Genomic DNA, 15,208 nt, shown 5'->3' with positions numbered 1-15,208 from the left:
TGAAATGGGTGTTGCAGCGACCTGTCTTAAGCAGTTACACTCTGTGCAGATAGACTATCCTACACTGATCTTCACTTTCCTCCCCTCTGTTGCCCCTATTGTCTGCAGGGCGGTGGTGCACATTCAGGTCAACGATGTGAATGAGTTTGCCCCAGTATTTCGGGAGCCCCAGTACCAGGCCGCAGTGACAGAGGGCAAGATTTACGACAGCATCCTGCAGGTGGAGGCCACTGATCAGGACTGCTCCCCACAGTACAGCCAGATCTGTAACTACCAGATCACCACCACCAACACACCCTTCGCTATAGATCGCAACGGTGAGTAGAAGAGAGGAAAAGATTTGTTAAAAGCATCCACCTTGTGCTGGGTTTGGTATTAACATGGAAGAGGTTAGTACATGCCACAAAGAAACCTTGTTATCTCACCTACAGTGTATCATGTTTAGTGCCATTCAAGTTTTATATTGTGGTGTTGTCACTTTTTTGTTGTACCCACTTTCCCTCAGCGTGCCACATCAACCGCAAGTCTGCTGTACTTACTTCAGTAATTTCTCATGTCCAGGAACATCTTCCAAATCAAGTTTTTTTTCTCCCCCCCTTTGCTCACCATCTTATTTAAAGAAAATGTAAAAACAAATTTCTGTCATAACACAGTGGTACTCGTGATCTAAATCCCATCCATGCACACAGATTGACTTTACAGCCACAGGACATACACTCATACTACAAATACCTGCATGCAGTCTGGTTGCAAAACTTAATACTCTGACAGATGTCTCTCCCCAGGATAAAATGTGTTCTTTGCTCTTTCCAAGGACAAAGTCAAGCTTTGCCCACAGAGCCATCAATCTGAACAAATCAAATCATGGAAGAGTGTTACCACACACAAACATGAAACACACACACTGGCAAAGATAAATACTAAGAAAAAATCTATGTACACTCTCACATACCCTTACACATTTACTTGACTTTAGTGAGTTACCACTTGCACTTTGTAACTCGGCTCTTGAACATTACAAATAAAGATTATACTTTATTATTACTCATTAACACAGATCCAGAAATTATGTGTGTGTGTGTGTGTGTGTGTGTGTAAGAGAAATACCCACACAAATCTGTTGAGAGATTTGTTATTGTCTCCACTTTCATGTCCTCTACAGTCCATTCTGACAATCCTAGTTTGATGGAGGACTGAGCTTTGCCCTTAGTATTACATTCATAAAAAGACCTACACAAAGTCAAGTAGGATACAATGTACTCCTTGAGTATAGACTTCAACAGATTATTACCACAATTACAGAAGCTATCTAAATACAACTGGCTCTAGTGGCTCTTCTAAAAACTCTGCACTTTGGCACTTTTTTAGGAGACATACTGTAGATGCAAGGGAAATTATTGTTTAGGTTTTTGTTGCTGCTGATTGCCAAACATTACTCACTGCTGAGGTGTTGCAGTAAAAAGGCTGAGTGGATAAGGTTAGGGCCAAACTGCACTGTGAATGATACAGGGGGAGGCTGCAGCCAGACTCTCTCTTCTCTCTCTCCATTTGAAGGGGTCTCGCTCAGCCATTGACCGCTGAGGAAAAGGCTTTGAGAGCCCTTGAACTCAAGAGCACCTGAGGGACAGAGGAAAGGAAGGGTCGGCTGTGAGAGTGAGAGTAAGTGCTATGACAGGTTTAGGGAGAGAAGCAGACAGAAAAATGTACAGGAGATTTCCTATTTTCAACAATTCCCATGAAAAGACCAAAACCAACTTCTTACAAGTGCTTCCTGTTTTGTCAAATCCTGATAGATGTTCCTCATCTGTGCCACAGAGCTCCTTTGTTGTCCAAAAACTATTTAAAACACATCAGTGAGCCACACTGTTGCATTGGGTCACATTTTCCTTCATTACTTTGAATGTTTATTTTCAGTCAGACTCAGTCCCACATGCACCGTCCTGCTGCCCCAAATACTCGTAGAACACCACATGTGTATTATTATTATTATTATTGCTGCTGAAAATAGTCCCTAACAGTTGCACTATTTACTCTAATGAGAGTAACATTTTCTAAACTACAGCACCCGAAATTACTGAGCTTTTAAATGATACTTTTGACCATTAAATTATACTGTATATTTGCAACCCATTTGTAAAGATTTACAGGAACCAGTGGGCCTGGGGTTCAGCCATATACAGGGTAGGGAATTGAGAAATACTGATAGACGGACAATTATATTGTTGTTTTTTTCAATATGTTGACAATGAGAACAAGACTCTACAGCCATGCTTGCGACTCTGTGAGGCTATACTTAGGCATAACAGGGCTTTGAGCTGAATGCTTATGTTACCATGCCAACATACTGATGTTAAGCAGGTATATATACCATGTTCACCATTTTAGCATGTTACCATGAGCTAATTATGACTAAACACAAAGAACAGCTGTGGCTGTTGGGAATGTCATATCTTTTGCTGGTATTTGGTCACAAACTAAAAGTATTGGACAAATAAAATGTTTGACCTAATGATGACACTAGATGAAAAGTCAGGAGATCATTAAAGTCATTAGGATTCATCCTCTGGTGATCAGAGGGACCAATTTCGACTGTCTATGTTCCATTTCATGATAAACTGACAATAGTTGTTGAGATATTCACTGACCAACATTGCCGTCCACAGAGCTGCTTACCTGGCTATTATAAAACAATAAAATTACACACCACTGCCATTTCCTCCTGTTTGAACAACATTTGCTAAAACTGCAATGCCCAACAGCTTTTGGGAACTGCTTTTAAAATAAATTAAACTATGTATTTGTGACCTCAGCAGAAACAATGCACTCATGGTGTAGGGGAAAGTATTAAGACACAGACAGTGTTGGTATTCGTCTTTTATTTAAAATAAGAGTAATACAGTTTCATGCAGGCCTTGACCTTTAGAGAAGACCAGGAGGGCTAAGCAGCATTAGTTGGTAAAATTGGATAGTAATTATAAAGGGATGATAGAGGGAATTCGTGAAGACAGATGCAAAGATGGTTAGCTTGTGATTATGTGTGTGTGTGTGTGTGTGTATGTGTGTTTACACCCATATGATAGAGAGGCAAATAGAGACAGCAAGATGGAGGGTAAAGTAGTCATTTACTAGCTGGCCACCCTTGCCAGCAGTCACAGCACGCACAGCCTGCTGACACAGATAAGTTGATGTAGTAATTGAAGGAGCGGGAATAGGAACCTCCATCATGCGGAAAGGTGTGAGTGTCTCAGTGTGCATACATACTTGTGAAAAAAGGTAGAGAGCAGTACAACAGATGAGGCAGCAAACACTGAAATGGGATGAGGCTGCAAAACAGTGAGACAATGATGTGCATTTAAAGTAAATGGGAAGGTTGTAAAGGGAAGAATGGGGAGGGAAGTCATTCTCAACAAGGTTAGAGGGAGATGGGCGATGAGGAGGACGGGAAGGCGAACAAAACCTTCCTCATGAATTACATCTAATCCTCCCACTCACACACTTGCATTCAAAAATAACATATTATCAACATTCAGCTCCCTCTGCACCTCTCTCCCCACAATGCATAAACTTTAATAAGCATTTGGGTTGTAATATAAGTTGCAATAAGTCATTTCTGCTATGTTTCAACACGCAGCCAATAAGAGCCAATAGCGTCTCTTTTTAATGATATGTACACCCCCCAGGCCTGGCTGCGTGTATAGCATTGACATCCTTCTGTAGTAGAAGACTCATCAAATATTAACTGACACATTAGGAGCAGAAGAACTCTCTTCATGCACTCTGCTCAGCATGAGAAAAGACGCTGGCTTGGTAAATGGGTCGCGGTTACCAAAAAGGCAGGAGGCTCTCAGTCAGTGCATGTGGTCTGGATACTGATTGTACTGTAGAAACGAGCAGGTTATTTGTCTCTTTTAAGATGCTGAGTGCCACAGAGCAAAATCATTGCCACATAATTCTGATATATTAGTATAAATATATGGCAGAGGCTGAATTTGATGGACAATCTGATGGATTGATTTTAAAGCACAAATATGAGTCCACATGAATTGGACTTGTCATGCATATGATTGAAAAAGTTGCATGTTGACTTTGGCAGCAATTTGTCATGATTTCTACCTTGACCCAAACCTGAAAATAGAAGAAGGCTGTAACCAGCAGAATAATCAGAGAGAAACCAGACATTCAGGCCAGTGTTCGAATTTAAGGGCTTGTAAGACAAGGCAGGATTTCTTTTAGGTACCCAGAAAAAAAAAAAAAGAAAAAAAAAAAATATATATATATATATATATAAAAATAAATAAAATTGGATGTATTTCATGGGAAACAGAAAGACTGTCCTCCCCAGAAATACAGCTTATGGAAGGGGGAGGGGTGCAGAATGTGAGAGCTAAGAAGAGGAGCTGCAAGGGTATTTATGGAAATGCTGGCGATGAAGTGGTTGATGTGTGGTCTCGCTCCTGAAACTCTGGTAATTAGCCAACACCACCAACAGAGATTGCAGAACATATGTCTAAAGGAAGAATTTTCCAAAGTGTGGGAGCCACCATTTTGGGGCGGCTGTGGCTCAGGAAGTAGAGCGGGTTGCCTGTTAACCAGAAGGTTCAATCCCCGGCTCCTCCAGGCTGCATGTTGAAGTGTCCTTGGGCAAGATACTGTACCCCGAATTGCCCCGGGCGGCTGTTCCGCCAGTGTGAATGTGTGTGAATGTTAGTTTCTGTTTGAGCACTTAGGCTCAGTGTATGAATGGTGAATGCAGATGTAGTGTAAAAGTGCTTTGAGTGGTCGAAAAGGCGCTATACAAATATGGATCACCACTACAAGGGTCATCTATTATTTTTCATCAAGTGCGAGAAACGACCAGCAAGCCCTGGTCAGAAAACCTGAGTGACCAAGACTTATTATGACCCATATTTACCATTACTGTTAGGCTGCGACCTCTAGTGGCTGCATGACGATACTGAGGGGATAAGTCGTTTTGGGGAACGATCTTATGTCGTTTTGGGAAAAGTGACAATCAACCTATTTTGACATTTAGGTATGAAGACGTGTTGGAAATATTTAAAGCTCATGTTTGAACTACCGGTTTTCTTAAGGCTCCAAAATGCAGCAGAACCAGAGATATCATTGTTTTTTATTCCATGCATTGTTCTTCTTGTCAAAACCTGGCACCTACATTACCCACAATGCAACTCAACTGCAGACAGTTAAGTCAGAGATTCGGGTCTGTAATGCTAATAGAGGTGTAAGCCCTAATAGAGGTCTGGTTAGTAGCAGTATTGTTATTAGCAGTATTTTACTTCTATTAAGTCAAGGGACCTGCAAGAGAGATAACTTTAAAAAAGAGTGGTCAGCATCGATGCAGCAGAGGCCAAAGTTTCTTTCCTTTTATTTCCCAAGTGACGTCATCATGGTTATTTTCTCAGACTTTAGAAAGATCCCTCCAAAGCTGCAGAGGACATTATACAACTATTTCCACGGGCTGAGTAGCAACCCCCATTTATTGGTGGAGGTACCTTCAGTGCTATTAGATACACCCGTCTTGATTCCTATTCATCTATTACTGTGGAGTAAGTGATGAACACCCATTTCTGAGCATTTGTAATTCGCTCTATTTGATACTACTATAATCATCAGCCATTGCATTTAGTGAAGACCTCCTTTTGACTCATTTAAGAAGTTCATAAACAAGGTGTAGGACTTAGAGCTTGTGGAACAATTAAAGGGCTAATGGTAGGGCACAATCCCTTTAAACATACAGTATTTGGCACGCCAGGCAGTGAGGTGAGGGGAAGTCAAGTACCAGTATCTTCACTGCATCAGGAAGCAACAGGGGTTTAATGGAAACGTGGTCTAAATTTTGAAAAACATTAGCACTAATCAAAGCACATGTGAGAGATAAAGGCTACCTGTCATCCCAACCATGATCTCATTTGTTACAGTGATTATATTAAGGCATCAGCGTTAATTTGACAATGAAATATAACGATGCTTTAAAATTAAAATTAAATACCCATTACTCCTTTAAGCAAACAGAGACACACACGCACACACACACACACACACACACACACACACAGTGTATAGGCAGATAAGCAGCATGCACAAGGCTTCTGTGTTATCTATTAACTCACTCTAAAGACACACGATTCAGTTGATGCACACTTGAGTGGAACTGCTGCTACTCATTTTCCTCAAGGCAGCTTAAAGTTTATCCTTAACTCTCGCACTTTCCATAGTTTACACTATAATATAAAGTCATAAAAGTCAGTAAACAGAAGTCAACAGACTGAAGAGCAGCTCCATTAAGAATACATTTGAAAGTTGAGTGTAGCGATGAATATGGAAACGTATCTGTTGCACCTTGCTTATGACTACGCTAAAATAAAGCTGGTTTAGCTGTAAAAGCTCACACAGCCATTTTATGACTCCATAAAGGCTCCAAATCTCTGATGACTGAGGGAAGCCAGTCTATTTCTCAGTCACAGATCGGGGTTTGTGGTCAAATGTTTCACAAAAACATTGTACTTTCCTGAACCACCTCACTTCACTTCACTTCATTCCACTGTACATCAGCTTTTGTGAATTAAGTTCTGAACAGCCTATTTCCAGACGAAGGAAAGAAGATTTTACTTCCCAATCCTGTCACCCATTCACCAAATGTACATTATGGGTGACATTTTCTAAACTTTATAAACCATCTCTTCTCTCTCTTAGCTCTTGATATCTTAAAACTACAAATGTGATTTGTGGCAGTCAATGTGCAATATCTTTTCATTATGAGATCCACATTTCCTCCACACTTTATAATGACTTTGTTTAAAAAGGCTATGTGGGTTGACTTTGACCGTGAGTGACTCTTTTCTCCGCACAAGGTAATATCCGGAACACAGAGAAGCTGAGCTACGACCGCCAGCAGCAGTACGAGATCCAGGTGACGGCCTGGGACTGCGGCCAGAAGAGAGCCTTGAACAGCGTACCTGTCCGCATTGATGTCAAGCCTGTCTGCAAACCTGGCTGGCAAGGTTGGCCATCATCACATTACTGTGTGTACATGTGTGCAAAGATTTCAGGCAGGTCTGACTGTGTAGTGTTTATACATCCAGAAGCACAGATGCAATTATTTGTGTGTGATTGCTTATGGTTGTACAATGTGTTTGTTAGTGTGCAAGCCTGGCTGTATTGTAAATGTGCACCTGTGTGTCTGTGTGTGTGTGTGTGTGTGTGTGTTCTTTTTATGCTCACAGAAATGCACACTACTGGAAGAAGTAGATCTTATACTTAAGTAAAAGTAGCAATACCACAGTGTAGAAATACTAGAAATAATAATAGACCGAGTAAACTTCCTGCATTCAAAACTTTACTTAAGCAAAAGTACACAACTATTAGCATTACCATATACTTAAAGTACCAAAAGTAAAAGTAATAATGCAGAACGGCCCATTTCAGAATAATACTTATTATACTAATATATATATACTAATTATATCACTGCATTTTAAGTGTGTAAACATCATAAATGTTGCAGCTGGGAAAGGTGGAGCTAATTACTTTAGCCACGTAGCATAATCCAATAATAATACATTATGATTTATTAGTTGATTATATTTTGTTTTAATAATCTGACTCAGGAAAGTTGCTAGTAACTACATACAAATGGAAATACTCAAGTAAACTTAAGTAAGAGTAAATACACTTAGTTACATACCACTTACCACTGAAAACATTCAGATTTCTGTTTACAAGTACCTGTCCAGTAAATGTGTAGTACTTGCTATAGTCTGCATACATCATACTGTCTGGGTTTCTCCTCTCTCTCTCTCTCTCTTTCCATACCTTTCTATATTTTTCTGTCGCTCTCACTCTCTCTTTTCCTTTCCCGACCCTCTTACTCTCTCCTTCCTTCCCTGAGGAATTGGCCTGTCAAGTTTAGCTGGTGTGATCAACAGCACTTTACCAAGAGCACTGTGAAACAGCCAACACGGCTCTTAGCACATCAGAAAGCAGTCATGGCAGCCTTAACAAGGCCCAGTGTAATGCAAAGTCAAGTGTCCACGGTGATTTCTACAACAACACAAACAGCGCCAAGATAACTGCAGACACAATTTACACCTGTCAGAGAAGGCAGCAGCACACGTGATGAAGGGCGAACTCACGCAGCGTGCGACTTCACATGTGACCATGCGCTATCTGTGTTGTTCTGTCATTAACAAGGTGATTCATGTGCTGGATTTCTTTGGAGTCCAGCCATTTATCGTCCCACAGGACATGATGTTAGCGGGCTGGTGATAAACAGTGGTAAATGAGGACCTTGGCAGCAGCTCAGTGGCAGCCACTGAACCCTGCAAAAACGGTTAAGTTGTTTGGCTCATACTCAATCTTCCAATCTGTGTTTTCTCAAAACAAGTGGCAACACATGCCTGTGGTTTTAGATAAATGTGCATGTTTCTGATCTGAGTCAGAAATCTTCAAGTTCAGTTCAGGATCTTTAAAAAAAGACATATCAATTCATGTTTCATCAAGAAAATAAATTATTCAAGGAACATCTTTAAAATGTTAGCATTAGTACTTTCTAATCTAAATAATTTCTTAAGATGGGTACTTTTTGCAGTGCAGTAACAACTCTACCAGACTGGGGACTGATTTTAAGATTTAGAGGTATTAGGGGCACCAAATCAAACAACGAAAAAGAAACTATGAATGAAAAATGGGAAAAAGTTTTATCCTTTGTTCTCAATTTCAAAATGATTAAGTAGTTCAAAGTCTCTGTGGCAGAACTTGGCAGCATGCTGTGTAGTGGGGGTTTTTGTGCTTAACGCCAAGGGGCAAATTTACAAACAAGGATGATGGCAAGTGAAATCACTGACTTCATCAGTGACTTCATGATGTAAAATAAAAGCATGCAGACACACAAGAGAGTAGGCTGCACATAAAAGACATTTGCAGATCATTGTATACACAGTTACACACTTTAATCCTACTTCTATCACATCAAAAACACTCAAATGTTTGAGATGCACATATGCTACATACGCAGTTAACTGTGGGCGTATGTACAAGTTCAATATCTGTACACAACACACATGCATTCACACACAAACACACAGAGCAGCCACTGCTGTCGTGGGTGTACAGAGTGACATTAACTCCCTCTCTAGGCTCTCAACGATAATCCTGTCTTTGAAGCCTGTTTGCAATATTTGCGTGTGCATTTTTCAAATGATTATGGCGAGAAGAGACACACAGATACACACAATACCACATACACTCTCCCCTGATGAAAGGCCAGTCGTCCCTATGAGCGTTGTTTGGCAGCAGGGATGAAGGGAAGGATGGAGAAGGAAAAGTAAATGCCATGGCTACAGATCAGGGGATATTTAATAGGGCTAGTGGTTGTTGTATTAAAGGCAGGCTACTGTTGGAATGTCAAAGACACACACACACACACACACACACACACACACACAACAGATAAGTAGGTAGGTAGTTTTACTGTCACAATATAACAAGTTATGAAATTGAGTTTTGTAACTCCCTTCTGCTACATAGCAGACAATATACATTAATAAAGAATCAATTATGAAAAATGATAAACAGAAATAAACCATTATCACTGGAGCAGTGCTGAGAATTAGAGTTTAAGAGTCTGATAGCTTGGGGGGGAAAGCTGCTCTGCTTGTCTGGTGGTGTGGCAGCAGGGTGAACAGGCTGTTGCTGGGTGGGTACTGTCTTTTAGTATCCTTTGGGCTCTGCGTAGGCACCTCATCTCACCGATATCACTGATGCTCGGTAGATGGGTACCAATGATCTTCTGAACAGTTTTAATCACCCGCTGCAGAGCCCTTCAGTCCTGGGCCGTGCACATCCCAAACCAGTTTGTGATGTTTCCAGTCAGGATGCAGGATTGCTCCTCTGTAAAAGCTGACAAAAACTTGGCACAGGAATTTGGCCTTCTTAAGCTCAAGAAATACGGTCGTTTCTGAGCTTTCTTCACCAGCGTGGAGATGGGGGATGACCATGTCAGGATCTCTGTGATGCTGATTCCCCGGAACTTGAAACTATTCACCTGCTCCACCTCAGCACCACTGATGTAGACAGGAGTCTTTTTTCCCCTTCTTCCTAAAATCAATGATCAGTTCCTTGGTTTTGCTGACGTTGAGCAGTAGGTTCTTTGTGCACCACTCTACAAGATTATGAATTTCCTCCTGAAATGAAGTCTTAATGTTGTTTGAAATCCGGACGATGATGGTGGTGTCGCCCGCAAACTTCACAACAGAGTTCTCTTCATGTCGAGGGATGCAGTCGTGGGTGTACAGCGTGAACAGGAGGGGGCTGAGCACAGAGCCCTGGGGGGCTCCAGTGTTGAGCACTAGAGTGGAGGAGGTGAGTCCGCCAATCCGAACTGACAGCGGTCTGTTTCTGAGGAAGCCCAATGTAGTGAACAACGGTGTGGATTTGTGCATTTTATATTGAATAAATTTGGAGCTACTCCAAATTCCTCTCTCCTCCCCCAGAGAAGAGCAGGGGTTGTTAAAGATCAACTTCAACAGACTGCTGGGGAGACCCCAACGGAAAATGGGGTGAAAGTTGCTTTCTCTAAGTGCTATCCCTGACCATAAAACTGGCACCTTTTTGATTCCAAAGCTGATAACGCGGGGCCTGACTGTTAAACTGACAAAGGGACACAAACCAGCAATTAACATTTCCCTGAACAGCCTATCAAAACTGCCCCCCCCCCCACACATGTAACCGTGGCAACTGACCTTGCTCTGTGTTTCATTACCCCATCAAAGGGATACTCCTGTCTCACCCAAGTTGTGACATAATCCAGGAAGCCGAACTTTGGATGACCAAAGACTGCAGTCTCCAAAGACTCAAAGCATTTAATTAAGTTTAATTAAATCTTTAGTTACCTGATTACGTTTGCCTCTATTTGAGTAGTTATGTTAACATGTTGTTGCTATCTGTTGTTGATATTAGTGTTGAAAAGAATCTAAATAAGTTACGTTTGCAGTGTTTTTATTTTCAGCAAGACACTCCCTCATCTAATGTAATCAATGCTTGTTGATAATACTTTCTTACAAAATTCCTTTGGAAATGATGATAAAGAAATGTCTTACTATACTCTTAATCGCCAGCTTGAATTTAAGGATGAATAACTATTCCCCGGTTCCTAAGGAGAGATGATCTTGGATTAATCTAAGCTTTCCTCATGTAACCGGAGCTCCCCCAAGTGGACAAAATAAGTATTACATACCATCGTTGGAAATGCCGTTAAATGTATAAATATCCTGACCAATAATGTGAAAATTGTTTCCTGTTACCAAATGCTTAACTTAGAACGGTACAACCATTTGACCATTGAGGTTCGATTGTGGAAAATATTTGATTATAATACGCGCAAATAGATTTCTTTTCTTTAGACATTAAGTTTAGAAAGGCAGTTCCTGGGAAACCTGAGACGCCCCCTGGGGAACCACGCCCCAGGCAACAAAAGAGCGACACGCGACATTGTTCACTCTCTTCTCTTCTCTTCTCTTCTCTGCTCTCTCTCTCAGCTCGCTCTGCCCTCTGGACGCTTCGGCACACGTACGGCGTGCCTCACCAGTCAACGCCCTCAGAGTCGGCCAGCAAAACAGGCCTTTTGTTCGCTTGAAGCTACACATGCGAAGTGCCACGACATCGATCTGCCCCTCGGTTCATTTTATTTTCTTTCTTTCTTTTGTTTTGTTAAAGTTATCAGTCCGTTAAGTTACACTGTACTAATTCAGGAACGACCAAGTTCCATTTTTAAGCTTTTTCGTCGAGCCAACTTCACCGAGGTCAGACCAAGCCACGTGGTCTCGCCAGCGGCAACGAAGGAAACCTGAAAACAGCCGAATTGCCAGACGGAGGACGGCGTTTTCTTCAGTCAGACACGTAGAACCCCGGAGAATCCCTAGCAAAAGCCAGGATCAGGCAGCTAGCGTGGGAACCGTGCAACAGGCCAAAGCAGGCCGTCGACAAGCCGTAAAACCTACCTAACATTCTGTGGTCAAAGATTTCCTTTTAACTCCTAAACTCATAGCGTTAGCTTACTTTCATTAGTTCTCCTATGCCGTATGAGTCAAATGCTTCCCACAATCGAACCTCCAGGCTCATTGTTCAGCAATTTTTTATTTTCCCGGGATTCAACCATCCTTTTTTATCACATTAGTTAGAGAATAAATTCACTGTAATATAATCAAGGAGGAATAATTTGGATTTTATGAATATTAAAATTCATAACTGGGTATTAATTCTCATAAATCTATTAAAAATTCATAACAAATCTAGGTATGCTACACCAATATCCAGTCGCAGAGTGTTGTATTTAAACTCAGTGTGCTGAGTTTGCTGATCAGCTTCATGGTGGAGATTGTGTTGAACACTGAGCTGAAATCCACATCATTCTGGTGTAGGTGTTTTTCTCAAGGTGTGCGAGGGCTGAGTGGAGGGCAATGGCATCCTCTGTGGATCTGTTGGTCCCCTGGAGGTTGAGTAGACTTTACAGCTGACTCCTTGTTGAGGAGATCAAAGAGTGGAAAAAGGTGTTAAGTTCATCTGGTAATGTGGTCTCACACATGATGGGGGAGCTCCTTTTTGTAGCCTGTGATGTTTTTGATGGCCTGCCGCATATCTTTGGTGTTGTTGGTGTAGAGGTCTCTTTCCAGTCTCTGCTGATGTCTCCGCTTTGCCTCCTTGATGCCAGCTTTCAGTCTCGCTCTGGTGGTGCTGTAAGCTTCTTTATCACCCAACCGAAAAGCAGCTTTTTTGGCTCTGGGTATGGCCCTCACCTCTCCATTCATCCAGGCTTTCTGATTGGGGAATGATTTTATCATTTTAGTGATTACTACATCATCAACACATTTGCTGATATATGATGTCACTGATGATGTATTTTCCTCAAGGTTGATGTGGCTCTCCTGGGCGGCAGCCTCTCTGAACATACTCCAGTCTTTGCTCCCAAAACAGTCTTGCAGAGCTGTTGTAGCCTCATCTGTCCACACAGATGTGCTTTCTTTCGGTAAAAAACCAGTAATCTGTCTATTCAAATTAGCTATGGTCTCTGGTTCTGGACAGCGGGGCTCAGCTGTGATGCTCTCATGAGAATCACTCACTTAGCTTGTGGAAAATCCTTTTACTGACAAGCAGTGCCTATTCACCCGCTCAAACACACTCACTCACACAGGTGTGTGTATAAGTGTGTACAGCAAGCTTTTTCTTTTCCATTTCTATACTACCTTAATACTAAATCTACCATACCACCTTTTATTTAAAAATGGTACTTACTTATCTTTACTTTTACTTTAAGCAGCTACGTATAATACAGATTACATGACAGACTACATGACATGACATGTATCAAATGACAATGTGGACAACTGTAACATAAAAAGTATTGGGAAATTGTATCAGATCCTCCTCATCCTAATTAGGTCACGGGTAGTATTATACGGGGAAAGACTAAAGACTTTTTAATATTTTAATTGAGAGAGCAGGAGTGAAATAGTTTAGTGACCAAATGAGTTGTGGGAAACAAATTTAAGGTAATTATTTGATTTGATGTGTTGAAAGTAAACAACGGAAAACTATTTTGTTAACTTTCGATCAATAAACTGAATTGAAAGATCTACGCAAGTGCTGCTTCCTTTTTTGGTTAGACGCAAACCTCCTCAAAAAACAACAGTCCCAAGTATAAAACTTGTAAGGAGTCTGTTTAAACAGGTCACTTAGCTAGACCTGCACTAAAGAAACAAACAGAGGAAAAGAGAGGCTGCACATCGAGCCGATCAAACCAAACCTCAGCTGCAGCCGGAGGCTCCGAAAGTAAAATCAGCTGATCGCTGCTGCGCCACAAACATGTTTAATTGATGTGATGGAACACAGCGATCGTTCAGTGACAAGTGATGTGAATAGCAAATAAAAATGTACAAAGTGTTAAATGATACCAGTAACGAACATGCCTGAGACTGCGGCCGACGGTGAGCGGCTGTTAAAATTACACATGGACTTGGCGCATGCACTCCTTTTTTTTATACAGTTTATGGTGCAGGCACATAAGGGAAAAAAGGTGTGCTCTTTTCTTTCTTTTGGTGTGTTGCTTGCATGTTTAGCTGCAAGCAAAACCATACAAATAGTCATTTTTTCGCCGTGATCTGGTTACAAAAAGTATCGACTGACGGACTGGTTTGACTGGAGATGTTTCGATTCTACTTGATATTTGGCTGTTTCCGTCAATTCATAGTGACGTCACATTCCAACGAAAGCGCTCCCATGGAGGGCAAAAAAGACGTTATTTCCCGCTGCCTGCCAACCAATCAATTCCAAGCAAGTGAAACACTGTTACTTTGAGTTACTGTAACAGCTGGATGGTTGTTGTGCTTTCGGATGCACTAATCGAGGATGAGACAAGCCTGGGCTGTGTAAGGTGAGGGATTCCCCACAAAGTAAATGTAAACATATCACAGTCGAGGGACCTGGCGGTTTTTAACGGTAGAAATGCGGCAGCGGAATCTGTAACGTTATATAGATTGGATATGCCCAACACTTGCAGTTTGTGTTCATATCTGTCTTTTTCTTAAGTTGAAAGGTGATCCAAATAAAATGTGACGGCTTTTGCGGCGTCTCCACGGGGGAGTCGCGATGTGAGCCGCTATGTTGGTCTGTTCTTTTGCCTGAATACCATTAATGTATTGAGTAGCGATACCCATCCCTACCAACCGGTGAACATAATGGAGCATTTAGTAGCTAAAGAACTAGATATTTCCCTCAGGAGTTGGTAGAGACCATAATCTGAGCTAAAAGAGATTGAATATTGGATTGATCCATGAGGTGGCCAGAAGACTCCAAATGAATGCTAATGTTACTCTGTAACTGCTGGATAGGCAAAGGAGCAACTCTTTACTAACAAGTTCACCATTTCAACTTAAAAGATGATGATATGTCAATGTTGTGTTCACAACATTTTTCAACTGTTGTGGTAGTTGATGGGCTGGGGTGTATGGTGTTACGACCCCCTGTTGGTCTAGGGGTGTTGGGGCCATAAACATATAGGCACAACTGGTAGATCTTAACAAGGTAACGTTTATTGGTAACAGAAGTGATGTAGACAGGTAACAAAAAAACAAAAGGAGGGTGGACGAGGGTGCTGCGAAAATAACAAACCAAGTTAAAATAAAAAGGTCCTCAAAAG

General features: G+C 41.4%; 1 protein-coding gene across 1 annotated transcript in view; it reads left to right on the top strand.

The window, feature by feature from the left end:
• LOC123986046 (calsyntenin-2-like) overlaps positions 1-15,208 on the top strand; it is a 279,612-nt gene that overhangs the window by 175,821 nt on the left and 88,583 nt on the right. Inside the window, exons 4-5 of the mRNA XM_046074108.1 lie at positions 109-317; positions 6,870-7,019. Of these exons, the coding sequence (XP_045930064.1) occupies positions 109-317; positions 6,870-7,019 (359 nt within the window). The remainder of the gene's footprint in view (positions 1-108; positions 318-6,869; positions 7,020-15,208) is intronic.

The sequence above is a fragment of the Micropterus dolomieu genome, linkage group LG17 (genome assembly GCF_021292245.1).
Source record: "Micropterus dolomieu isolate WLL.071019.BEF.003 ecotype Adirondacks linkage group LG17, ASM2129224v1, whole genome shotgun sequence".
In the NCBI taxonomy this organism is placed as follows: domain Eukaryota; kingdom Metazoa; phylum Chordata; class Actinopteri; order Centrarchiformes; family Centrarchidae; genus Micropterus; species Micropterus dolomieu.
This window is presented reverse-complemented; position numbering and strand designations above follow the sequence as displayed.